Consider the following 20,980-nt stretch of genomic DNA (forward strand, 5'->3'; position numbering starts at 1 on the left):
GTATTATATATAGTCACTTTGCTTTTTGATGACTTTCAGAGCTATTTGTTATTTCAGATCTTACAATTGGTAATTATATGAGGCCGTTAGCACTCAAGGGCTAAAATTGACTGCAGGGTCTTTAGAAGTAAACAATAAGAAATACCCTTATGCTAAAGAAATGGAAGAGGGATTCATATTCTGATCTAGTCAAGCTGGTAGCGAAGGAAAATTTTGCACCAGTGGGACAAAGTCATGGTTTTGCTTAGCTTGTGAAAAATAAGAGTTCTAATGAAAGTGGTATATCCACATAAGGGGCAATGAAGGCTTCTAAGATTTGAAATATAGACCACTGTTTCTTTGTCTTGAGAAGACTACTGGCCAGAAGGATGTCGCAATGCTAGCAGGCCACCAGAAACTTGTTCAGTCTTCTCTACACTGGGAAAATGCATCATCTTACAAATTATGTTAACTAGTAACATTTTTAAGATTTTTTTTCTCCTCATAATGTCTCCAGGGCTGGATCTAGAAAGCACAGGCCTCATGCATGGGGATGGCTGGTAAGAATTTTGCAATTTGTGTAATAACAAAATTAATGCAATTGTTGCTTTTGCAAAACCTTGTGGTGAAATTTCAATAACATTTTGGATTACCTGCTGAAGATACACAATCAATACTGGTAATTTCATATATGTCTAACTACCTTCTTCCTGTTCCAAAAACCTGTAATCAGTCTCAGGAAATCTAGAAAGATCTGTGAAAGTCATTGTCTCGTGGGCAACGTTAAAAATAGTTTTAACCTCATGCAGACTCTCAAGTTATTCAGCTTCCTATCACCTCAACTGCTATATAAACTCTTTATAAGAATTCAACATAATTTAATTAGATTACAGCTCTATTTTTTTTAAAGCAACACTATAGTGGATTGTCAAGAAAAAACAACAAACAAGAGAGAAAACACAAAATTATACCTTCTGTGGGTGACAAAAACATTATTAACATGACCCAGCCCGTTGCAGCCTGGCAAAGGACAGTGTGGCAGCTCTTGTTTGTTCAGTTTCCAGGATAATGAAGACCCATTGAGAGGACTCTCCTTCTGTCTCTTGGCAGCCAAAGGACAACCAGAAGCAGTGCGATGAGAAGTGTATTTACCTGATATGTGACCTTGGCCATCACAGCCTATCACTGGACATCTATAGAAACACAGCAAAAGAATCCTTATATTTACTCAAGAGAACAGAAGACAATAGTCTAACAACCATCTAAGAAAAGGAGTCTAAGAGGCTACTATGCTGTCTGTGCTACTGTATTAGAGCTTGATCCTGAGAAGCACCCGAATGTCCCACTGATATCAGTGGGAATGAGGGGTGTTTGGCAAATCTCAGGATGAGGCATTTCTAATACAGCTGTATGCCTTACCCACTTCAGCATTGACATCATATAAAACTATGTCAGAGAAAAAAATTGTCATCAGAGGGGGGAAAAAATCACATTTTAACGGGTTTGTGAAGAGGCAACATTTTTTGTTCTCTCTTCAAATTTTTGGCAAAAAACAGAAGGTGGTTTTCTGCGGGTGGAAAACTGTTATTTTCCAAATATATTCCAAATACTTGCCAAGGTGAAACCTGATATTTCTGATGAGCTCTATCAGCATTAATGAGAACATGCCTAGGGCCTTTCATATGACATCCCAGACGTCTGAAAGACAATCATTAACTGAAATACTAAATACTAAGAACAGCACAGGAAATAACTAAGTCCTTTGTTGTAAATGAACTGGTCCTACATGCCTTGGCAGCTGCTTGTTTATTTATTTATTTTCACAGAACACATACTCGAGTTAGGAATAAAGAGAACTTGTGGAGAGTTATCAGTTTTTGCCTTGGTTGAAATTTTACCCCTGTACAGAAGAGGGATGGCATAAGGCCTATGTACCACTTCTATCCCAGTAATCCACATTTTCAGGGCTTAACGTGTGATTTATGGTAGCTCTCTGCATAGAGATGGATTTCACCCTTTGTGTCTCCAAGTGTGATACATGAGATTTTGGTGAATGTTTCCAAGAATTTGTTAATTGGATCCAGGCTTAAATTTCATCACTGCTACAGTTTATTGTAGCAAACATAGCAAGATTTTGCCACAGTCTAAAATGTTGTGAATTTTAGATTGTGAATTTTCCTAAACTTTGCCACACTTTGTGTCAGATAGGACCGGAATGAAATGTTCCACCAGTTTCACTGTGGAAATATCCTTTATCTTAGCTTTACCAGTAGGATACACCCACGTACGTGTAAGAATAATTTGCACATTTCTTGGGATGTGCCAGACACCATCTTGTTCTCCCTTTTGGCTGATAAACCCTTGCTTCTGCACTTACTTAAGTTCAGGGTCTTCTTTTTCTTCCTTGGTAGGAGTAACTTTGACACCACCTTTCCTGGCACGAGGGCAACCAGACAAGCTGAAAGAAGTACACAAAACAAAAACAATTTTGTTCCGCTGACATGTTCCATGATTTCCCACAGCTTCACTCCTAAACAATTGAATGATTCTTACCTTCTATGTGAAGCATAATTTCCAGTCACATGACCAGAGCCATCACAACCAGGTGTGGGACACCTAATATAATGCACAGAGGAAAAGAGATGACTTTTTAAAAAGGAACAGACAAATCTGTCTTCAGTGGAAGAAACAGCAGTGGAGCTTTTGCTGAACAAACAACCAGCTCTTGCTGATATTTTTTTCCAGTAGGCCAACTGCTTTCATGTTTTCTTCTACAATTGTTTTTTTTTAATAGGGAACTTGAAATATATTTATAACACAGCATTGCAGATTTGCATGGTATATGTTAATGTTTTCATAGCAAAATATTTCTTTTCTTATGAAGGAGCAACTGTGGAAAAACAAATATGTAGCCTTTTATTTGTTGACTTCTCTGTGAAATAACTGTTATGTGTTTATTTGATGTCAGACTTACAATGACTGGCACATTTTTCAATATAATCTCCATTTCATAGAAGGGGAAATTGAGGCTGAGAAGTTATGTTGCTAAAGGTCACAGGGAAAATCAACCTCGTAGCCGGGAGAAGAAATCAGGAGTTTCTGTTTTTTAACTCTGTACACAGAAAGGAGACCACGTCTGTTTTACATAGGATATAACTGAGTATTTTATTTGGCAAGTGGGCCTTGATTCCATTTTAGAGTTCAGGGGCTTTTTTGCGTGCAGCAAACAGAAGCCTTCAAATCTAAAAGTTTAGTAACAAAATATTTCAGCATCCTAATGGAAGGAATAAACCTGTATCTTACTGTTATGACTGTACTTTCTCACTAGTGCTCAGCTTGAATAGACATGTTGGCTGTGCCAATGCATGTGGGTCTGATCTAAAGTCTACTGAAGTCAATGAGAGCCTTTTCATTGACTACAGTGGGCTTTGGATCAGGCACTTACTGGTTGAGTGGCAGATATTTAGGTTCACAATTAATCTTGTACGTATTTGAAGGGATTTTCTCTTTTGCCATAAGTTTCCCTTTTAAAAATTCAGGAAGAAGAAACACACCTAGGGGTACAAAGCAGCACTAACAGCACAAGGAAAACATTTACCTTCAGATGCTGTGCCAGGCATTTGTGCAGTTTTGTACAGTTTTGAGTACTAAAGATAAGCCACCCCAAGGGACTTTGAACACTATGTTTTTTCCAGAGTATCAGAATTACAGAAACAGCTATGCCAAGTAACCTTGTACTAATCCACTATGGAAATTCACATTGTTCAATAACCCTCTACATGTCTCAATGTCTTACTTGTGGTTGGGTGATCTAAGTACAGGCATACGGGGATACTATGCTAAACACCTGAATATACAGCTGTAAACTCTCTTTTAAAGGTACAGTTGCACTTTTTAGAAGTGTATTATTCTATTTTTTTACTGCATCAGTATTTAAACCATGATAGTTGGGGGATCAAGTTGGTTTAAAGAAATGATAAAGAACTAACTTATATTGATAATTAATCACAGGAACAACTGATCAAGGGACATAGTGGATTTTCCATCACTTGAACTTTATAAAATAAGACTGGCTGTCTTTCTAAAAGATATGCTATAGCTCAAACAGAAATTATAGGCTCGATGCAGAAATTACTGGGTGAAATTCCATGGTTGTGTTATGTGGGAAATTAAGCTAGATGATCATAATGGTTCCTTCTGGCCTTAAAATTTGTGAACTTTTATTATCTCAGGCACCAGGTAAGATATTCTGTACTAGTCCCTTTGCGTAGTACTCTGTGTACCAATAAGCCTCTAATTTTAAATGTCTTCAATCTGACTAAAGTAACCACTTTTAAAATCTGTCCTTCACTGCAAACTGTAGATTAGTTGAAAATCAGAAAAGGTATCTTGCTGGCTTAGTGAGTCAAAATAGAAGGCAAAAGTTTAACTTGATTATTGCAAATTAAATGTGAATGTTATTGTAAAAATATATGCATATGTTCTTTTTGATGGCATATATATCTGTATAACTATGTGAAATAAAACTAAGACAATGGTCACTGGAGGCTTGATCCTGCAAATACTTGTGCATCTAAGGATATAGCTACATTGCAATCAGCGTTTGCAATGTAAACACACCATGAGGTTTTTTACTCATGTAGTCCCTGTGAACTAAAAGGAAATACTGATGTGAGTATAGCTACACAGTTGCAGAAGTGTTTTCAGGATCTGGGTTTAGGGTTTCTTTTCTCCTTCCTTCTTCCTATATATTTTTTTTTCTAGACAATGCTGTAGAAAAATATACCCTTTTTTAAAATGGAGGTTTATTTAAAATTGGATAAAGCTAAATTAGTTTGCTCAAACCTGAAGCTGGATGATCTATATATAGCAAATACTTTTACTGGACCTTTTTTCTCTTTTCAAATGGTCTGGGAACAAATTTTGAGTTTTACTAGTTTGCTGGTTATTTGAAATTTGATGCTGAACACTTCATGCAACCTATTTCTGCTTATGGGCTGTTTGTGAACTTTGACTATGTCTTCCATGACTCACTCGTTATTCATAGCATGTGGTTAGTAACTCAGGTCACATGCTGTTGCTTTTCTTTCCTTATTACACATCTGAAACTTTATAAGCCTTAGTTAAACAGTATCTATGTGGGTATGCAAATGTTACTGTTCACCTGTGACTATATGGGTTTGCATGCAGAACAGCCATTTATTTTTTTTGTGTGACCACTCATTCAGGTCTGAGTTCATGGAAAGCAAGTAAAAGCGCTGAATCAACGACTGATTTAGGAATTGGCACCATTTTCACAAATCTTTGTTCTGTCACTCTTTCCACAGCTTTATTCAAACCAAACGTTGGGGAGGTGAGTTCAGCAGACCCCAAAGCTGAAATGTCATGCCACTGTGTCAGCACCTCAGTAATGTCTATGCTCTGAGAAGAGCTTTCACTTCTTGCCCACATAGCTGGCCCTATCCTACCACCTTTGCTGTGTCCCTAGAGAGCAGGCTTTCCTTGGCTAGGGTCACAAAACATATTTTTTACCTGAATATCATGACTGGAAATGTCATTGTTTTGTTTTGGAAAATTGACAAACTTTGTAGCTAAACCGTGAACTAAAACCTGGATTTGGCCACCTGTACTTGAAATGCCATTAAAGCAGTGTAAACATACCATTGTCAGAACTTACTCTCCTCTATTTGGACTGAGGGTGACTCTAATTATGGGCAGGGTGTACAGGCCCACAAACCCCCCTGACGTTCTAAGCCATATACAGCAGGACCCCATTTACTGATGCAAAGAGAAAAGAGGGCTGGCAAACCTGTCAAAAGCTACATCTACACTACAAGCAGGGGAATCACACCCCTAGCTTGTAGTGTAGATGTAGCTAAAAAGCACCAACCATCCTTTTACTTCACTCCCTTCTGTTGACAAAAGCTGTCCATTAACTAGGTGATTGGCTGCCAATCCCTCTCCTGACTCCCATGGCCTGCTGTGCAGATTACTGAGGTCTGCTTAAGGCCCTATACATCTGCCTATTTACTGGGGCCTGCAAAACACTTTTGTGTCGTTTCATGGTGAGAAATATGCAACACTGATTCATATGATTTGATGGCTGCCCTCAGTGAAATTAAGCTGAAGGTATCGATCTAGTGCTGGAGGATGAAGACTGAAGATTTGCAGGCTTGGCTTGTTTTGGTTTTCAGATGTCTGAATACCTACGCTAACCCCTTTGATCTAGAAATCAGACGGGGTATTTTGTGAGATCAGATTCTTTGTAAGACTTTGGTACTTCCTGGCTCCAGCTGGTTCAGAAATAGCATCAGAACAGCCTCTATTTCAACATTCGGAGTATCTGCACCAGTTTGGGGTAGTGTATGGATATGAAGAGGTGCAAAAACATGAAAATCAAAGAAAAATGAGCCCAACTTTTCTCAAAGGCTTTAATTTCAATTTGTTTTCATGTTTGGGACAAGGGGTTGAACTGGCCTTTATTTTACAAAGATCAATTCTCTCACCTATTAAATAGCTGCAATTGTTTGAGAAACATGCCAATATGAGATGAACAGCCATCACCAAACCAAAGCCTTTTTTTCTATTGTCATTACTTACTTAAGCTCCTGAGAGTTGGCAGCCATAAGGGATTTTAACGTCTTGTCGGCTAATGGGCACCCGGAAACACTAAGGAAAACAAATGTGAAACATGTTTTCTTCAATATGCTAAAACAGAAAATGATTTTTCTAGAAAAGCATTACTTATTTATTATGGAATAGAAACAGCCCTTCCTCCCCCCCAAACAAACAAACAAACAAACGAAAAAACCAATTGCTATTGGCAAACAAGAGCTAGACAATTCAGGGTAGTCATTCTTTAGATCGGAGCAGGTTATTTGCTCGGAGCCAGGTTCTGTCTGGTCCCAAAGCAGAAATGCTTGGAGCTGGTTAGAGTACAAAGAGCTTTCCCACTCTTTTGCGCTGCCAGCATAAAGAGCTGTAGTCCATGTTGTTGGGGAAAGGCAAGGACTGCTTCCTCCCTACACCCAAACAGAAAGGCAGGAGATGGAACCATTGTCCGAGCCCAGAGAGTAAATAGGGGGTACCCCACAAAAAGCATTTGCAAATTTGAGAACTTCAAAGCCACATATACTAAAGTTTGTGGAAACCTACTTTTAAATCTGTATTCATGGCAGTAGTGTTTGCACACTCATCCACTTAAAGATGAACAAACAGTACCATATGATTTATCTAACCAATCTCAGCTAATCCATACAGCTTGTATAACAAATAATCACAGTGAACTGTTTGTAATCATCTTAAAAAACCTTGTGAGATATACCACAAGAAAAAACAAAGGCTGAGTTTGCTGGGTACATTAATTGGCTGAAAATTATTGCCCAATATTGTTATATATAAAAATATTAGAAGCTGACTGTACATACAGCAGTTCTACTTCCTGTTATGAGTTTTTGTCATTTCTCACCTGCGGTGTGATGCATAGTTTCCTGTTACATGACCACTGCCATCACATCCTGGAGTTGGGCAGCTGTGAATAGAAAGTGCAGTTAGAGTTAAGAGTGTTTCCAAATTATGTAAATACAGTTCACCCCTCACTGTTAAACAACAACCTACCACATACCAACTTCACACCAACTACATTTGACATTATCTAAAATTAATGTTTTCATCATGACAGTACCACTCTTGATCTCAGTATGTGGGTTAGAACACAGTACAATTGTGTAAAGTTTCATAACTCGTGTGAATCAAAACAATTTTATGTATCTCTGGGTTAGCTGAAACCACTGTATATTTTGTATAGATTTTGCAGTTACCACAGATCATGGTGCAGTCTGGGTAGTTTCATTACTGCCAGCTATTTTTTATGACAATTCATAGATTTTAAGGTCAGCAAGTACCATTATGAACATCTAAGTCTGACTTCCTGCATAATAATAGGCCATAGAACCTCTTCCAGCAATGCCTGCATCATGCCCATAACTTCTGGCTGAGCTAGAACATATCTTTTAGAAAGGCATTTGGTCTTGAGTTAAACACTTTCAGTAATGTAATTAGGTGTCATTGTGACTTCTAGGACAGACGCAACTGACCATTCATCCAACTGCAGCCTGGAGTGAACAGGTTCAATTCCCTAGGAAGCTTCTGGACTCTATTCAGTAATAACAAAAATGATGGTGTAGATGTAGTACACTGGCAAAATTGTGTTATGTCTCCACTAACATCCCACGGGCTTCTGCCAGCTAACTGACTTATTTCCTTAGCTCAAATTGTATAGGTGTGTGCTGCAATGCCACATCTTGAGTTCAATTCTTGCTGATGGCCCTAGTGAAGGGATCATAAATTACAAGATTAGTGTAAAGTGACTGTAAGTGAAAACCCACTAAAAAATTGCTCCAAAGTAGTAAAATAAGTCTGACTTAGGCTATGCCTACACTACAAAATGATATCGACCTAACTTACGTTGGCATACAGCTATCTTTGTTATTAAATCGCTTGTGTGCATGCACATTTTGCTCCTTGCGCCGGCAGTGCACATCCTCTCCAGGAATGCTTGTATCGATTGCATTGTCAGTGTGGGGCATTATGGGATTACTCCTGGAGGCCAGTAACAATCAACATAAGCAGCGTAGTATCTACACTGACACTGCATCAACAGTGACTCTGTGCCGCCTGGGGAGATGGTGTTACTAAATCAGCGTAGAGAGGTACTTATGTCAGCAGGAGCCTAATTTATGTGAAGACAGCTAGGTTGATGCAAGGCAGCTTATGTTGACCTACCCATGTAATGTAGACCAGGCCTTACTCATTGAGGCCTGATTCTCATTCACACTTAAGTCCCTATATACTGCTCTAGCAGTGTAAAGCAGAAAGGACAGGAGCAGGGATGAATTACGTGTACACACGTTGTAAGGCTCTTTATGCTGTTGGAGTTGTATAAAGGGTCTTTGATATACCTGAAAATCAGGCTTTGAGGGGCTTATTCATTGTTGTTCTCTGAACCCTTTATATTGACTCAATTAGGGTCTCAAACCAGCCAGATGGACTCCATCAGAGTTCTCCAGTGTAGAGGAATCCCCAGTAGGCACAATCAGTGTAGCTGGCTCTACATCACCTCTTGCAGGATGGATATGGCCAGGATGCTTCTATGACCCGGCTATTCCAAGTTGCTGGAATGGCCCATTGGGGCTGTTGGAAATCATCCTCTGTGTATAGATTTTTTTTTTTAAGAGCCTATGTCATTATAAGAGCTTCCTCATGATGGAGCCACTAGTACTGACTTGCTCAGTATGTTCTAGGCTCAGTGGGCACACAGTACATACTGTCTGTTCCCAGTATCATCTATGGATTCTTCATCCAATGTATTAAAAATATTTCTTGTTTCATTGTCTGGACAGGTGCACTTTAGCTATACACTGCCACTCTGTGTGTAGTTTATCTACTGCGTACGTGTTAAAATTGGATGCAATTGTTATAAGTAATCTGATAATAAGGTGACGAAAGGACACCCAGTTATTATGAAAAGAAGAAAAATGTTTTTATCAACATCTGGAAATCAGCCCATATCACAAAGAAATAAACATCACAGAAGGCAAGACATTAGTGTTTTTAATAAATTCACAACGGTTTTTTGTCGTTGTTGTTTTAAAAGGCAGAATAAACTCAAGCCTGAGGCCATTTAGGTCATGAACTGCAATTGCAGATACAATATGGTGAGCAGCCAATATGCAGATTGCACTACCAGAGGTGAAAGACTCACTCTACAGAGTTTTCCCCTAGGAAACGTAATTTCCAGAGACAGAGATTGAGTCTCACTGACTCAGTACCACTGAGTCTGCAAAGCAAATAGCAGGACAAGGGTTGATGTCATGGAGTTCAGCTGTGAATGAGTCTGCAGTGATGTGCTATGGATTATCATCACTAAGTGGTGCAGACTGCTTTTGTCTTGAGGCGCCTACCAGGGTTGGGAGATAGAGGGGAAAACAGAAATGAAATATGTATACCGAGTCCCAGGTGAATATTAAATTAGAGACAAAGCAGTCTATGAATGTCAAAAAAATGTTTTAGATGTTGACAATGTTTTGATGTGAATCCAAAGATTTTTCAAGGAGCATGGCCAGGATTTTAAGACATGATTAGTGGTCTTGGGTGTCCAAAAAGAGACAGCTGAAAAGCGCCTAATTTTCAGAAGGTAGACAATCAGCTTTTTTCCGAAAACAAGGCCCCTCTAGGGATTCTCAAGCTGGACACCCAAAATCATTAGTCATTTCAGAAAATCTTGGCCTATGCATGCAAACTGGCTACTGGCATTGCACGTGTAAACAGACTGGTGAATAACATGACCTCCATTCAATCGTTTTAAATAATCTGCCTGTTTGGAAGGTCTCGGATCTAATTCTTATAAAACTAAGTTATTAATTAACTTTCTTAATCAGCACATACACTGCTTTGTTCCCTGCCACTTGAGGCAAATCTGTATAAGTCGCAGTTGGTTTTGGTTTTTATTGTTTTTAAAAAGTAGGTGCCAAGTGACTCTGCTGTGTTATTCTATATGTTTCCACAACTGTGATGCTTTATCAGATAACAAAATGCCCCAGTCTGTGTTAATGCTCAAAAGCTGCTTCGTTTTCCTACTTTAAATCTATGTTTTTTAAAAGGAAGTGAGACATATTATAGTTCAGATTGTGCAAATAAGGGAACAGTCTGTTTACACTATAAACACCTTGAACAAGGACTGTTTCTTCATCTATGTTCAGTATAGAGCCGAGCCTGCTGTTACTGCATAACAAATACTGACAACAAGGACATGCAGAAAGGAAATGACTCTGAGGCAGACATCCATGGACACAGGCCATCTTGCAAAAAATGAAGGAGACCGTGGGCCTGATTCTCCACTCACACAAGTTTTATGTTGTTGTAACTTCACAGGCTTCAGTGGAGCTTCTACTGAGTTACAGTAGTGTAAGCGAGAAGAGAATCATGCTCTGTACATTGGGGATCTGAGTAGAGCAGACAGTTAATTATTATGTAATGTACAAGGCAGAAACTGTTTTTTTCTATTTTGAGCAATGGCCTTAAAACACTTTGTCCATCAAGCACATTATGTTGTTCGACATCTGGAGTACATGGAATGTACCTGGGGACAATGCTGTTCAATGGATTTTTTTTTACAGTCACTGTTACTTGTCTTACATTCAGCACCAGCGTTTAACAGGCATGAAATCCTGTTATTTATTGTAAAGGAACAGCTGAGGTTTCTTTTAGGAATGATCCTTTAATCTAAACCATCTTGAATTTATCCTCAGTCTGTATTATTCTCATACAAAGGAATTTGAGACTCTTGATTTAGTCCTTGAACTAAACTCATCTGAAGCTGTTTTCCTCATCTTCCTGCTTGAGAACTCTGGGATCATCTGGTAATATGCACACATGATGTAATGTATGGATATGACTGCTGATTTTTCATTATCTTATAGAAGGGCAGCATGCATCTTAGAACTACACTCATGGTGACATCTACATGCCATTCTGACATGGACATCATTGTGCAGGATGTGTGGTAACCTCTGCTACCTTAATTGTCTTTAGCTATTATAGCTAAATCTTTTTTGAGTTTGCACATGGTTCTCTGTAGATAGGCAGGATTGAGTCCTTAGTGAGTTGTTTGTCTTTATGGTCCATATTTTTTTATCAGCTCTGCTGCTTTTAAATCCTACAGCCATGCCCGGGATTCCTACACAAAATCACTGCAGGGGATCTCCATGGAGGACAGAGGGGAATAAAATCTGTTTTCCAGAACAGTAATAGGAGTCTCAGAACAGCTACTCTGGAATCATTACTACAATCCACGTGTGTAGTAGTGGCTGCTGCCATTTTATTACCTCTGTGCATGAGTGGTGGGGTTAGACAGTAAATCTATATAGTCATGAATCCTCCATCCAGGCCAACAGTCCTCTCCTGACTTGCCTTGACTATAAACCTCACTGCTGCCCAGCCCAAGAGAGCCACAATGGAACACTCTTGTTTAGGTAGCAGCAGGTGCAGAATTCCCCTGCATAGCTCCTTCAAAGCAGCCGACTCATAGACGTTCTACTGTTCTTAGTGTCTTTTGTCTCCACAGAGGAGGAAAAAGGAAAATGAGACATTTTTGTGACTCACGTGATGAGTTCCTTCTTGAGATCTCTTGGATGGAGCTTGGGTTTTGGACTTGGTATGGAGACATCTCCTGGATACTTTTTTTCCTCCAGGTTTTCTGGGGAGCTCAATGGCTCTTTCTGAAATATCAGATAAGAATGTCACAAAAGGTTTTCTCTCTTCCCTGTCTTTTTATATTCAACCAATCTTTTGTTTTTTGGGGGGTGGGGAGCGGAGGGAACCTCTTGAAGAACATACAGGCAAAATTATCTAAGCTTTCAGCAGTGATGGAGATATGATAAAAGATTAATGCACCATATTTTCAGACATTAAGGGATAGATGTTTTACTGTCTGCAATTATTTATTTGTAAAATAATTCCTAGAGATCTGGAAGCCACACGAGGTCTTGAATCTGTATCCTAAGTAAACAGGGTTTATATTTGGAAAATGATAATGCTAATGAAAGAAAAATCTACAGAGAAAAGAAGGTGAGAATACAGCCTTTGTCCTGAAAGTTATTGAACATTTTGAGTTACAGAACCTAAAGTTTTGCAAGGGGGGATTTTGCTTCTTTTCTTCTGCAAGTAAATCACTGTGCTACTATATGCTGTACAAATAAATATGATTGTACCATAAACAAATAAAACATTAAGATGCAGTCTAGGAGATGTAAATGCAAAACTCCCTAAGAGTGTAGCATGAGGTGATGTTTTAATCTTATCCAAATATTAGAGTCTTATTATGAAAAAAATCACAAATGCTCTTTGCAATTTTCTTGCAGAATCGTAGGAATGGGTCTTCAGTTCTAACCTGGCCTGTTCATTTGTAGATAAAAATTTAAATGTTACCATCTGTTGTTTTGCTGTTTAATGGATATTATGGAGACGTAGTCATGCCACTGAAAAGACATTTTGGAAATCTGAAATATTGAATATTACAGTTTCACTTTCTGAAGACTTCTGTTTTTAGAATGTCATTGCTTCAAAATGGCTTGGTCTAGAAAGTTCAAGATTGTTTTGTTCTCACTGAGAACTAGTGGCTTTGAAATTTTTTTGGAAGGTTAAGTGGTTCATTTTGGTGAGATTCATTCTGAACACGTAAACCTCTGAGAAATCTCCAGAGTCCCTGGCAGAACTATAAAGTCTGTAGAATTCCCAGCTGGGATTCATGCCAGTTTATAAACGCCATTGGAGCAAGAAGACCTGGATAAATAGGCTTTGCAGAAAAGGCTTAATAGGACCAGAGATTGTTGCCTAAGGTTGGGACAAGAAGCACTCTGGTCTTGCAAAGCTCCCTAGTACTGTAGATGCTTCCGACATTGCACAATTGACAAGCTCTCCAGGACCAGGGCTGGGGAACGGTGGCACTTAGAGGATCTCCAGGACTGGAGAGAACCACAGAGACATGTACTTATGTGGACCTGATAAGCACAGAGTGAAGAGAGCAACAGAAACTGGGGTGAATGTGGACTGCAAATAGAGCTTCTGCAGGGGTGCTGGAACAATTTCTATAAAGGGAGTACTGAGAGCCAGTCAAATAAACTTTAAACCCTGTACTTAATGGAAACAACTTCAAACCAGGGAGTGTGACTGCATCCCTATTCCAGCACCTGTGAACTTCTGCCTAGTGGGGGTGTTGATTCTGATGAAGCTTCCATATGCTCCCCAGTTCTGGCAGCTCACCTATGCCAGTCTGTAGCTGGTTGCTTTATATTACTTCCTTCTGCTTTCAGGTGTTGGCTGTCTATTGCCTACTATAACTCATATTATATATACACACATATAAACCTCATCATAATATTGATAAATCAATTATTGCTAATTTTTACAACTGCATTTGTGAGGTTAGATTGTTTGGGAATCATCTCATATGCTACTATAACTAACATAGAGAGTACAAATATTTTTCTTCATTTTTTTCTACACAGTTTTTTCATGGTAATTATTAATACTTTTAAATGGAGGAAATTCAACTAATATTTTAGGCTTTAGGGATTTTGTTTTTAAAGGAAAATTTCAAATAAAGACAACCTTAAAAAAGCCAAAAGGTGTAACTATCTATTACTTTACTTTACTTCAATTTCATACTAATATAACATAAATATTTATTAATTTAAAACATTATTAAAAAGTAAATATAAAAACCTACACCTGTGAAAGTAAATACAATTTGGAGTTAAAGTTAAAAAGCAGGATTTGAAAATCAGGAAATTTAAAAAATGTTGTTCCAAAGGCTAAATATCAGAGTTTTGCCATTGATTTCAAAGGAGTCAGCATTTCTCCCATCACCTTGATCTCTTCCCTTTACTCTGACCATCCTTCCTTATGTACTTTTCAAGTGCTAACTGTTGACCCCTACTATCAGAGAGGAACCTCAGCACTGTAACTGCCTATGAAGAGTTAATCCATCATTAATCCATCATTAATCAGAAACTAGAGACTGGTACCTCCCTGCATCCTGCAACAAGCGCCAGAGACCCCAAGTAACCTCACAAGCCAGAATTAATGTCCCCATTTTCCTGCTCTAGGAGGACTGCCTTTTATGTGTGTTTTATGTTGCCCTCTAGTGGCTGACTCACATAGAAGATAAGGGATCTATTAATGTCTCCATCAAAGGGATTTATTCTTTATATCAAGTGGAAGATACCTGGTGTGTGTGTGTGTGTGTGAGAAGATAAGGGATCTATTAATGTCTCCATCAAAGGGATTTATTCTTTATATCAAGTGGAAGATACCTGGTGTGTGTGTGTGTGTGTGAGTGTGTGTGTGAGTGTGTGTGTGTGTGTGTGTGTGTGACCCCAAGTAATTGCTTAGTTTGCTTATGCCTCATGCCGGCTCTGGTTTGAATGTTTTGACTTTCAAACATTTGGGTTTTCAAATGTTAACTATGAATTCCCCGCATTGCAATAATGTAATAATACTCTTTTATATTAACAAGTACTTTCTTACAATCTTAATTCCACTGTAAATAAACTTCTTGTTTCAGATTCTTTGCAAAAGAAAGACATGTTTTAAAGGGAAGCACATAGCATGAAACAGGTGCTAATAGAGATTAAGGGATTAAAAAAAACTGTCTTTTTCCTGTTGATATTCTCTAGTATATTTCTGAAGAAGGACAGAGACAAACATTTAAACCAATAATTTCCCATAATAGTTTGGGGGATACTGTTATTATTCAAGCAGCATGAAATCCTGGGTGATGGGGAAGTTAAAAATTGCAGTAGCAACTAGAAGGGAGGCATGATGCAAAGGGGCCATGCAGAAAGACACTGAAGTTCCTTGCATGCCAGAGGAGGCTGGAGGAGGCAAACTGGGCTATGTTCATGGGCAGCTGGTCCCTGACCATGCAGATCCACTGGCAATAAATTCATGTATGGGCTGTCCATTGGTCCCTGACTAGCTAGTCCTGCCCATACCCAGTATTAGCACCTGCAAGCTACTACTGCAAGTTGGAGTGGAGAATTCTTTCCTTGGCTTCACACATATAGTGCTGAGCATGTAGACCAGGTACGTGGGCTGTGCACTTCTCTGTTTGATTTCATATTTACTGTGTGACATAAATCCTTTATAGAATGGGTCAAAGAAACTCCCCTCCATCATCCATCCCCCCTTTTTTTTTCACTTATGGTAACAGAGAATGTGTGGATACTTATCTCAGCTAATTAAGTGCAGAGTACAATTTCTAGACAGCAGAGTTAGAATGAAATGTTATTAGAATTCTAAAGCATATTAGATTTTTAAAAAATCAGAACCAGAGTCCCATTTTCTACAAAGAGTGTGTGTGTGTATTCACATACGGGCACAAAAGAAGGCAAGCGAGCAATGAAATTTCATTAATGTACAGATGGAAGTTTATATTGATTTCAGCAAAGACCAGAACATAAGGGTAACATGAATAACAGATAATAGCATCTGGCACTTTTAACATTTTTAAGCCCTAAAATCTTTGGAGAACTGACATTGAACTAAATTGACAGCTCTGGTTATTTCTCGGTGCTTTCCTTTTTAGAGAGATGTTGAGCTTTTTCCAAATTCAGAATTTTTTTTTTAGGGGGCATCTGGACAGGCTATTTCACTAAGAGAGAGAAAGACAATATTTTCTGGAAATTACCACCAGAATTAAGCAACTGTTGTGCATATGAACCAGATAACAATGAATTAGAAATAGATATTATCATTCATTTGCTTTGCATGGGGATAACTGCCAGGCTTCTACTTGCAAAACAGAACCATTGGCCCTGAGACCATTGGACATGTCAATGTTCTCTGGGAGCAGAAGTGCTCAGAGCAGAGATCTTGGGCCAGATCCCTGATTATGGACAAATTGCACACAATGCAGTCCATTGAGGTGGTGGGGTGCAAAGATGGCTGTATACTCAACTTTGTGGCCTCCTCAGTGATGTCACTGATGCTGTTTATGTAGTGCCTGGGGCCAGTCCCCACACCACAATTGGCCAAAACTGAAGTAGGGGAGCAGCGTGGCATAGGGGTGTTCTGTCCGTGCCCTCTTTCCTCTAGCCATGATCCCCAGTCTATGCTACACTGGCAGCAGGGAGGAGGAGTGGCATGAGAGCTCTTTGCCAGGTCTGCAATACCAGTGGATTCCCTGGCAGTGGGATAATTTTCTCAAGGCTGGATATACCTGCTGGCAGTGCAGCACAAAGGGGCCATATTGCAGGGAAGAATCTGGTCCTCTTACTCACTACATAATTTAAACCACTCTCCAGCCACTGTCTGTCTTTTCTCAATGAAAATTGTTATTCTATATGCTTAACTCTGGGTTACAGATCAGCATCAGCATGGTGGGGATCACAGCACTTAGCTCTCCAGGACACGACAGCTACCATAAGACCACCTAACATTTGGCAGCCTGTCTTGTGGAGTCTCATCATGGCAACTGCCTGCACCCACAGGGCTGCCCAGAGGGGGGGCAAGTGGGGCAATTTGCCCCTGGCCCCACAGGGGCCCCCAAGAAAATGCTCCATCCCCGTCCCTCCCTCAACCCTCCCCCATCCTCCAGCACCTCAGTGCAATGAGTACAGGAGCAGCCCTGGACAAAGCTAAAGCGGCATGGCTCAGGCAGGGCCTGAGCTCCGCCTCGCTCGGAGCCGTGTGGTAAGGGGGCGGGGCTGCGAGCTCCAGGGCCCCACTGGAGTCACGCCACTGCAGCACTGTCCAGGGCCGCTCCTGGACACGGCTCCGGGAAAGGGGAGAGGCCGGGGTAAGCAGCATGGAGGGGGCTGGGGGGAGGGTTGCCTAAGGGGCAGGGAGTCCCAGGGACAGTCAGGGGACAGAGAGGGGGCAGAGGTTCTGGGGGGCGGTCAGGGGATGGGAAATGGGGGTTAGATCGTGGGCATTCTGGGGGTCTGTCAGGACTCAGTGTGTGTGGTGGGGGAATATGAGTCGGGGCAGTCAGGGGACAGGGAATGAGGCGGTTAGTGGGGGGTGGGAGGAGTGGTGGTTGGGGTGGGGGCCTTGGGGGAAGCAGTGAGGGGACAAGGAGCAGGATGGGTCAGGGATTCTGAGGGGGCAGTTGGGCGGCAGGAAGTGGGTGGGGGTTGGATAGGCAGCAGGGCCAGGCTGTTTGGGGAGGCACAGCCTTCCCTACCCTAAAGCTCATTCAGCAGTTTAAGGCTTGCAGACAGCTATTTAACACAAAGAGCCAAGCTTTATCTTGTCCATGGGGGAGGGATCACATGAGACGAGCAATATCCTACACAACTACCTTCTTCCCAATCCTACTAAGGAAGACGCCCTCCCCCATCCCCTGCATTCCCCGAGGCTCCAGAGGGGTTAATTCAGTGGTTCTCAAACTTTTGTACTGGTGACCCCTTTCACATACCAAACCTCTGAGTGCAACCCCTTCCCCCTTATAAATTAAAAACACTTTTTTATATATTTAACACTATTATAAATGCTGGAGGCAAAGCGGGGTTTGAGGTGGAGGCTGACAGCTGGTGACCCCCAGTAATAACCTCATGACCTCTGAGGGGTCCTGACCCCCAGTTTGAGAACCGCTGGGTTAATTTAATTTTAGCACCCTGTGTCCATTCACATGCATGTGCTATTTTGAGCATTTCAGTTTTCACAACAAGGCCCCTCATCCATAATTCTGGAAACAAACCTCACAGCTCAGTTTTGTGGAGTGTGTACATAAGATTACTAAAAGACAAACCCACAAGTACACCTCTCCAGTTTAGTGAGGGACCCCATGGAGCCGTTCTTCCAGGAACAGATCATGTTCAATGGAGGTTAAGTCAGGATGAGTAAGGAGAATGGTGACCCTAACCTCTGTTTGTCAAGAGAGGGTGGGATGGATGGCAGGAGAGAGATCACTTGATTATTACCTGTTCGGTTCACTCTTCTGGGGCACTTGGCATGTGGCCCATTGTCAGTAGACAGGATACTTGGAGCGAGACCTTTGGTCTGACCCAGTATGGCCGTTCTTTATGTTCTAAGCTAAAATGAACCCAAAACTTATGGAGAACAGATATGAGTTAAGGAACCCAGCAGAGTATGTAACAGAAACCTGGAAAATCTCTGACTGATGGGCTCAGGCATTTGGTCCACAAGCTGAGGTGGTTCAAAGTTTGGATTTTTTTTTAGCAGAATTTTTTTATTGTTTCTTTAAACAAACACAGCAAGCAGCAAATATTTGGCCACACACTTCTGAACCCCAAACCATGTTCAGGTTTTGGCAGACTAATTTCAGCTTTTCAATTAAAAAACCACAACAAATTTTGAAGGAAAGCAGACATTGTCTGTGTTTTTTTCCTGCTTTTTAAAAACCCCTAGTTTTCGATCCAAAAAAAGTTTTGATGGAAAATATTTGTCCAACCCTTTTAATGAGCTTTAGTGCCTTTTAGGATTAGCTGATGCTGAGAACCAGTGATACCATGTAAAGGTGACTTGAGAAGAAGTTTTCTCAAAACTGGGTTTGTGCCGAGATACGGAAGGTTTTTAAATGTTTATTTTCCCCATGGCTTCTCCAGGGGAGGGAGGGGCAAGTGGGGCACTATAGTATTCTATAGTATTGCAACTTTTTTTTTTATGGAAGGGGCCCCTGAAATTGCTTTGCCTCAGGCCCCTGAATCCTCTGGGCGGCCCTGTGCACCCATCCTGAGAGTTTTCTATTTACATGACTGATAACCTTTTTTTCCCAGGCATTTTGAAACACTAGAGGTGAATCCCCATCCTCAGCTCTAGGTAGATCTATCCTTGTTGAATATGTTACTTTATTAAAGTTCACCAATGATGATAATTCAGAAAAAGCCCACTTCTATAATATCTACAATGCTAAAGTGCTACTTTTCTACTTCATGCAAATATATTTGATCCTGAACAAATTGCCAGATCTGACCTATGGGGAACTTTAGGGATGGAACAGAACTCTGCAACTCAGGCCTATCTCTGTCCATTACCAAGATTTCATTTAGTTAGCTGCCTATGCATATTCTTCACTATGATAACAAACCCAATCAAACCTTCTCTGCATCCTATTCTGGCAGGTAAGTTCAGGAGAAACATGCAGCCAAAAAAAGAAATAAGAAAACCAAAGGACACTAAGCTGCCAGCAGTCAATAAAAAAAATATACAAAAGGGGCAAAACAAAGATACATAAAGCAAGAAAATTATCAGCACTTGGCTCTCCTGGACACGACAGCTACCATATGACCAGCTAACACCTGGTAGCCTGTCTTGTGGAGTCTTGTCATGGCAGCTGCCTGTACCCATCCTGAAAGTTAGTTTTCGGTGATTTACTTAGGTTTTTGTGTTTTGGGGCTATTTATTTCAATTGATGTTCCCTAATTCCAGCAATCTATTGGGGAGTGTGCATTTCTGGAATTTTAATCTTTGGACCCTGCAAGACTCACAATAGGATGATGTGAGCAATGCACACCTCAAATGTGTCAAAGAAATGATAATACTTTGTCCCAGTGAAAAATTATTGTAGGATTTCATGCCTGTATTTCTACATATCCAAACACAGAGATGTCTGGAATGCACAAAATAATTAAGTTGCTTGGAAGAAATTACATTGCACTTCAAAATTATAAGGTTACTTGGACATTTTTAAAAAGAGAAAAATATACTACAGTTAGGTAATGACCCTCCAGACACTGGAGAGTAGGGATACATTTTCAAAAATGGGTTCTAATTTTGTATACCTTAGGTTACACAGGCTGAGGGACTTGCATGCCCCATTATTCCAGTTAAAATGAACAGTTGCTTTACAAGTGCCCAGCAGTTCTAAAAGTAAGGCCTTAGGGCCAAGATTTTCAAAAGTGACTAATGATTTTATGTGCTCTATTTGAGACACCATTAAAATTGGCCTGATTTTCACAAACTGCTGAGCGCCCACATTCTGCAAATCAGTCTTTGTTAAGATGTATCAAACTGGGTACTCCAAATTAGTCATCACTTTTGAATATGAAGGCCAGGATGTCTCAAGCTGGGCCTTCAAGCACCCAAGATTAGAGGCCACTTTTGAAACAGAGGGCTTTAGTGTCAGTTCTTCAACTGCTCTAATTGAAAAGCTGAAATGATACCTCTTTCTCTTCCTCTTTCCTGCCATGTGTCTTGCTATAGTTGATTGGCGTATCCCAACCCTCCTGTTCACAGAGAGCCTGGTAGAAGGCTGCATTTACCAGAATGCTGCTTGTTTTGAAGGGAGATGAGGAAGGAGTTGGAAGTACTGCGTTGGAAGAAGTTAGAGGCATAACCTTGTCCTGGTTTCGGTTCTTTTTCATGCTCAAATCCAGAGTGCCATTTTCATCCACTTCTATCTCAGCTCCCTGATATATAACAGGAAATAGAGAAATGTTTAGACAACGCACAGTCTGAGGCTGCAACATAGCCATGG

General features: G+C 40.3%; 1 protein-coding gene across 2 annotated transcripts in view; it reads right to left on the minus strand.

The window, feature by feature from the left end:
- The window catches only part of ST18 (ST18 C2H2C-type zinc finger transcription factor), a 98,589-nt gene that overhangs the window by 12,268 nt on the left and 65,341 nt on the right, over window positions 1-20,980 (minus strand). For both annotated transcript variants that reach the window (XM_075063015.1, XM_075063016.1), the window contains 7 exons: window positions 20,667-20,912; window positions 12,142-12,257; window positions 7,448-7,510; window positions 6,580-6,648; window positions 2,533-2,595; window positions 2,357-2,437; window positions 951-1,172 (listed from right to left, as the gene is read on the minus strand). In XM_075063015.1, coding sequence (XP_074919116.1) covers window positions 951-1,172; window positions 2,357-2,437; window positions 2,533-2,595; window positions 6,580-6,648; window positions 7,448-7,510; window positions 12,142-12,257; window positions 20,667-20,912 — 860 coding nt within the window. The remainder of the gene's footprint in view (window positions 1-950; window positions 1,173-2,356; window positions 2,438-2,532; window positions 2,596-6,579; window positions 6,649-7,447; window positions 7,511-12,141; window positions 12,258-20,666; window positions 20,913-20,980) is intronic.

This window comes from Chelonoidis abingdonii, chromosome 2 (assembly GCF_003597395.2).
Source record: "Chelonoidis abingdonii isolate Lonesome George chromosome 2, CheloAbing_2.0, whole genome shotgun sequence".
Classification (NCBI taxonomy): Eukaryota; Metazoa; Chordata; order Testudines; family Testudinidae; genus Chelonoidis; species Chelonoidis abingdonii.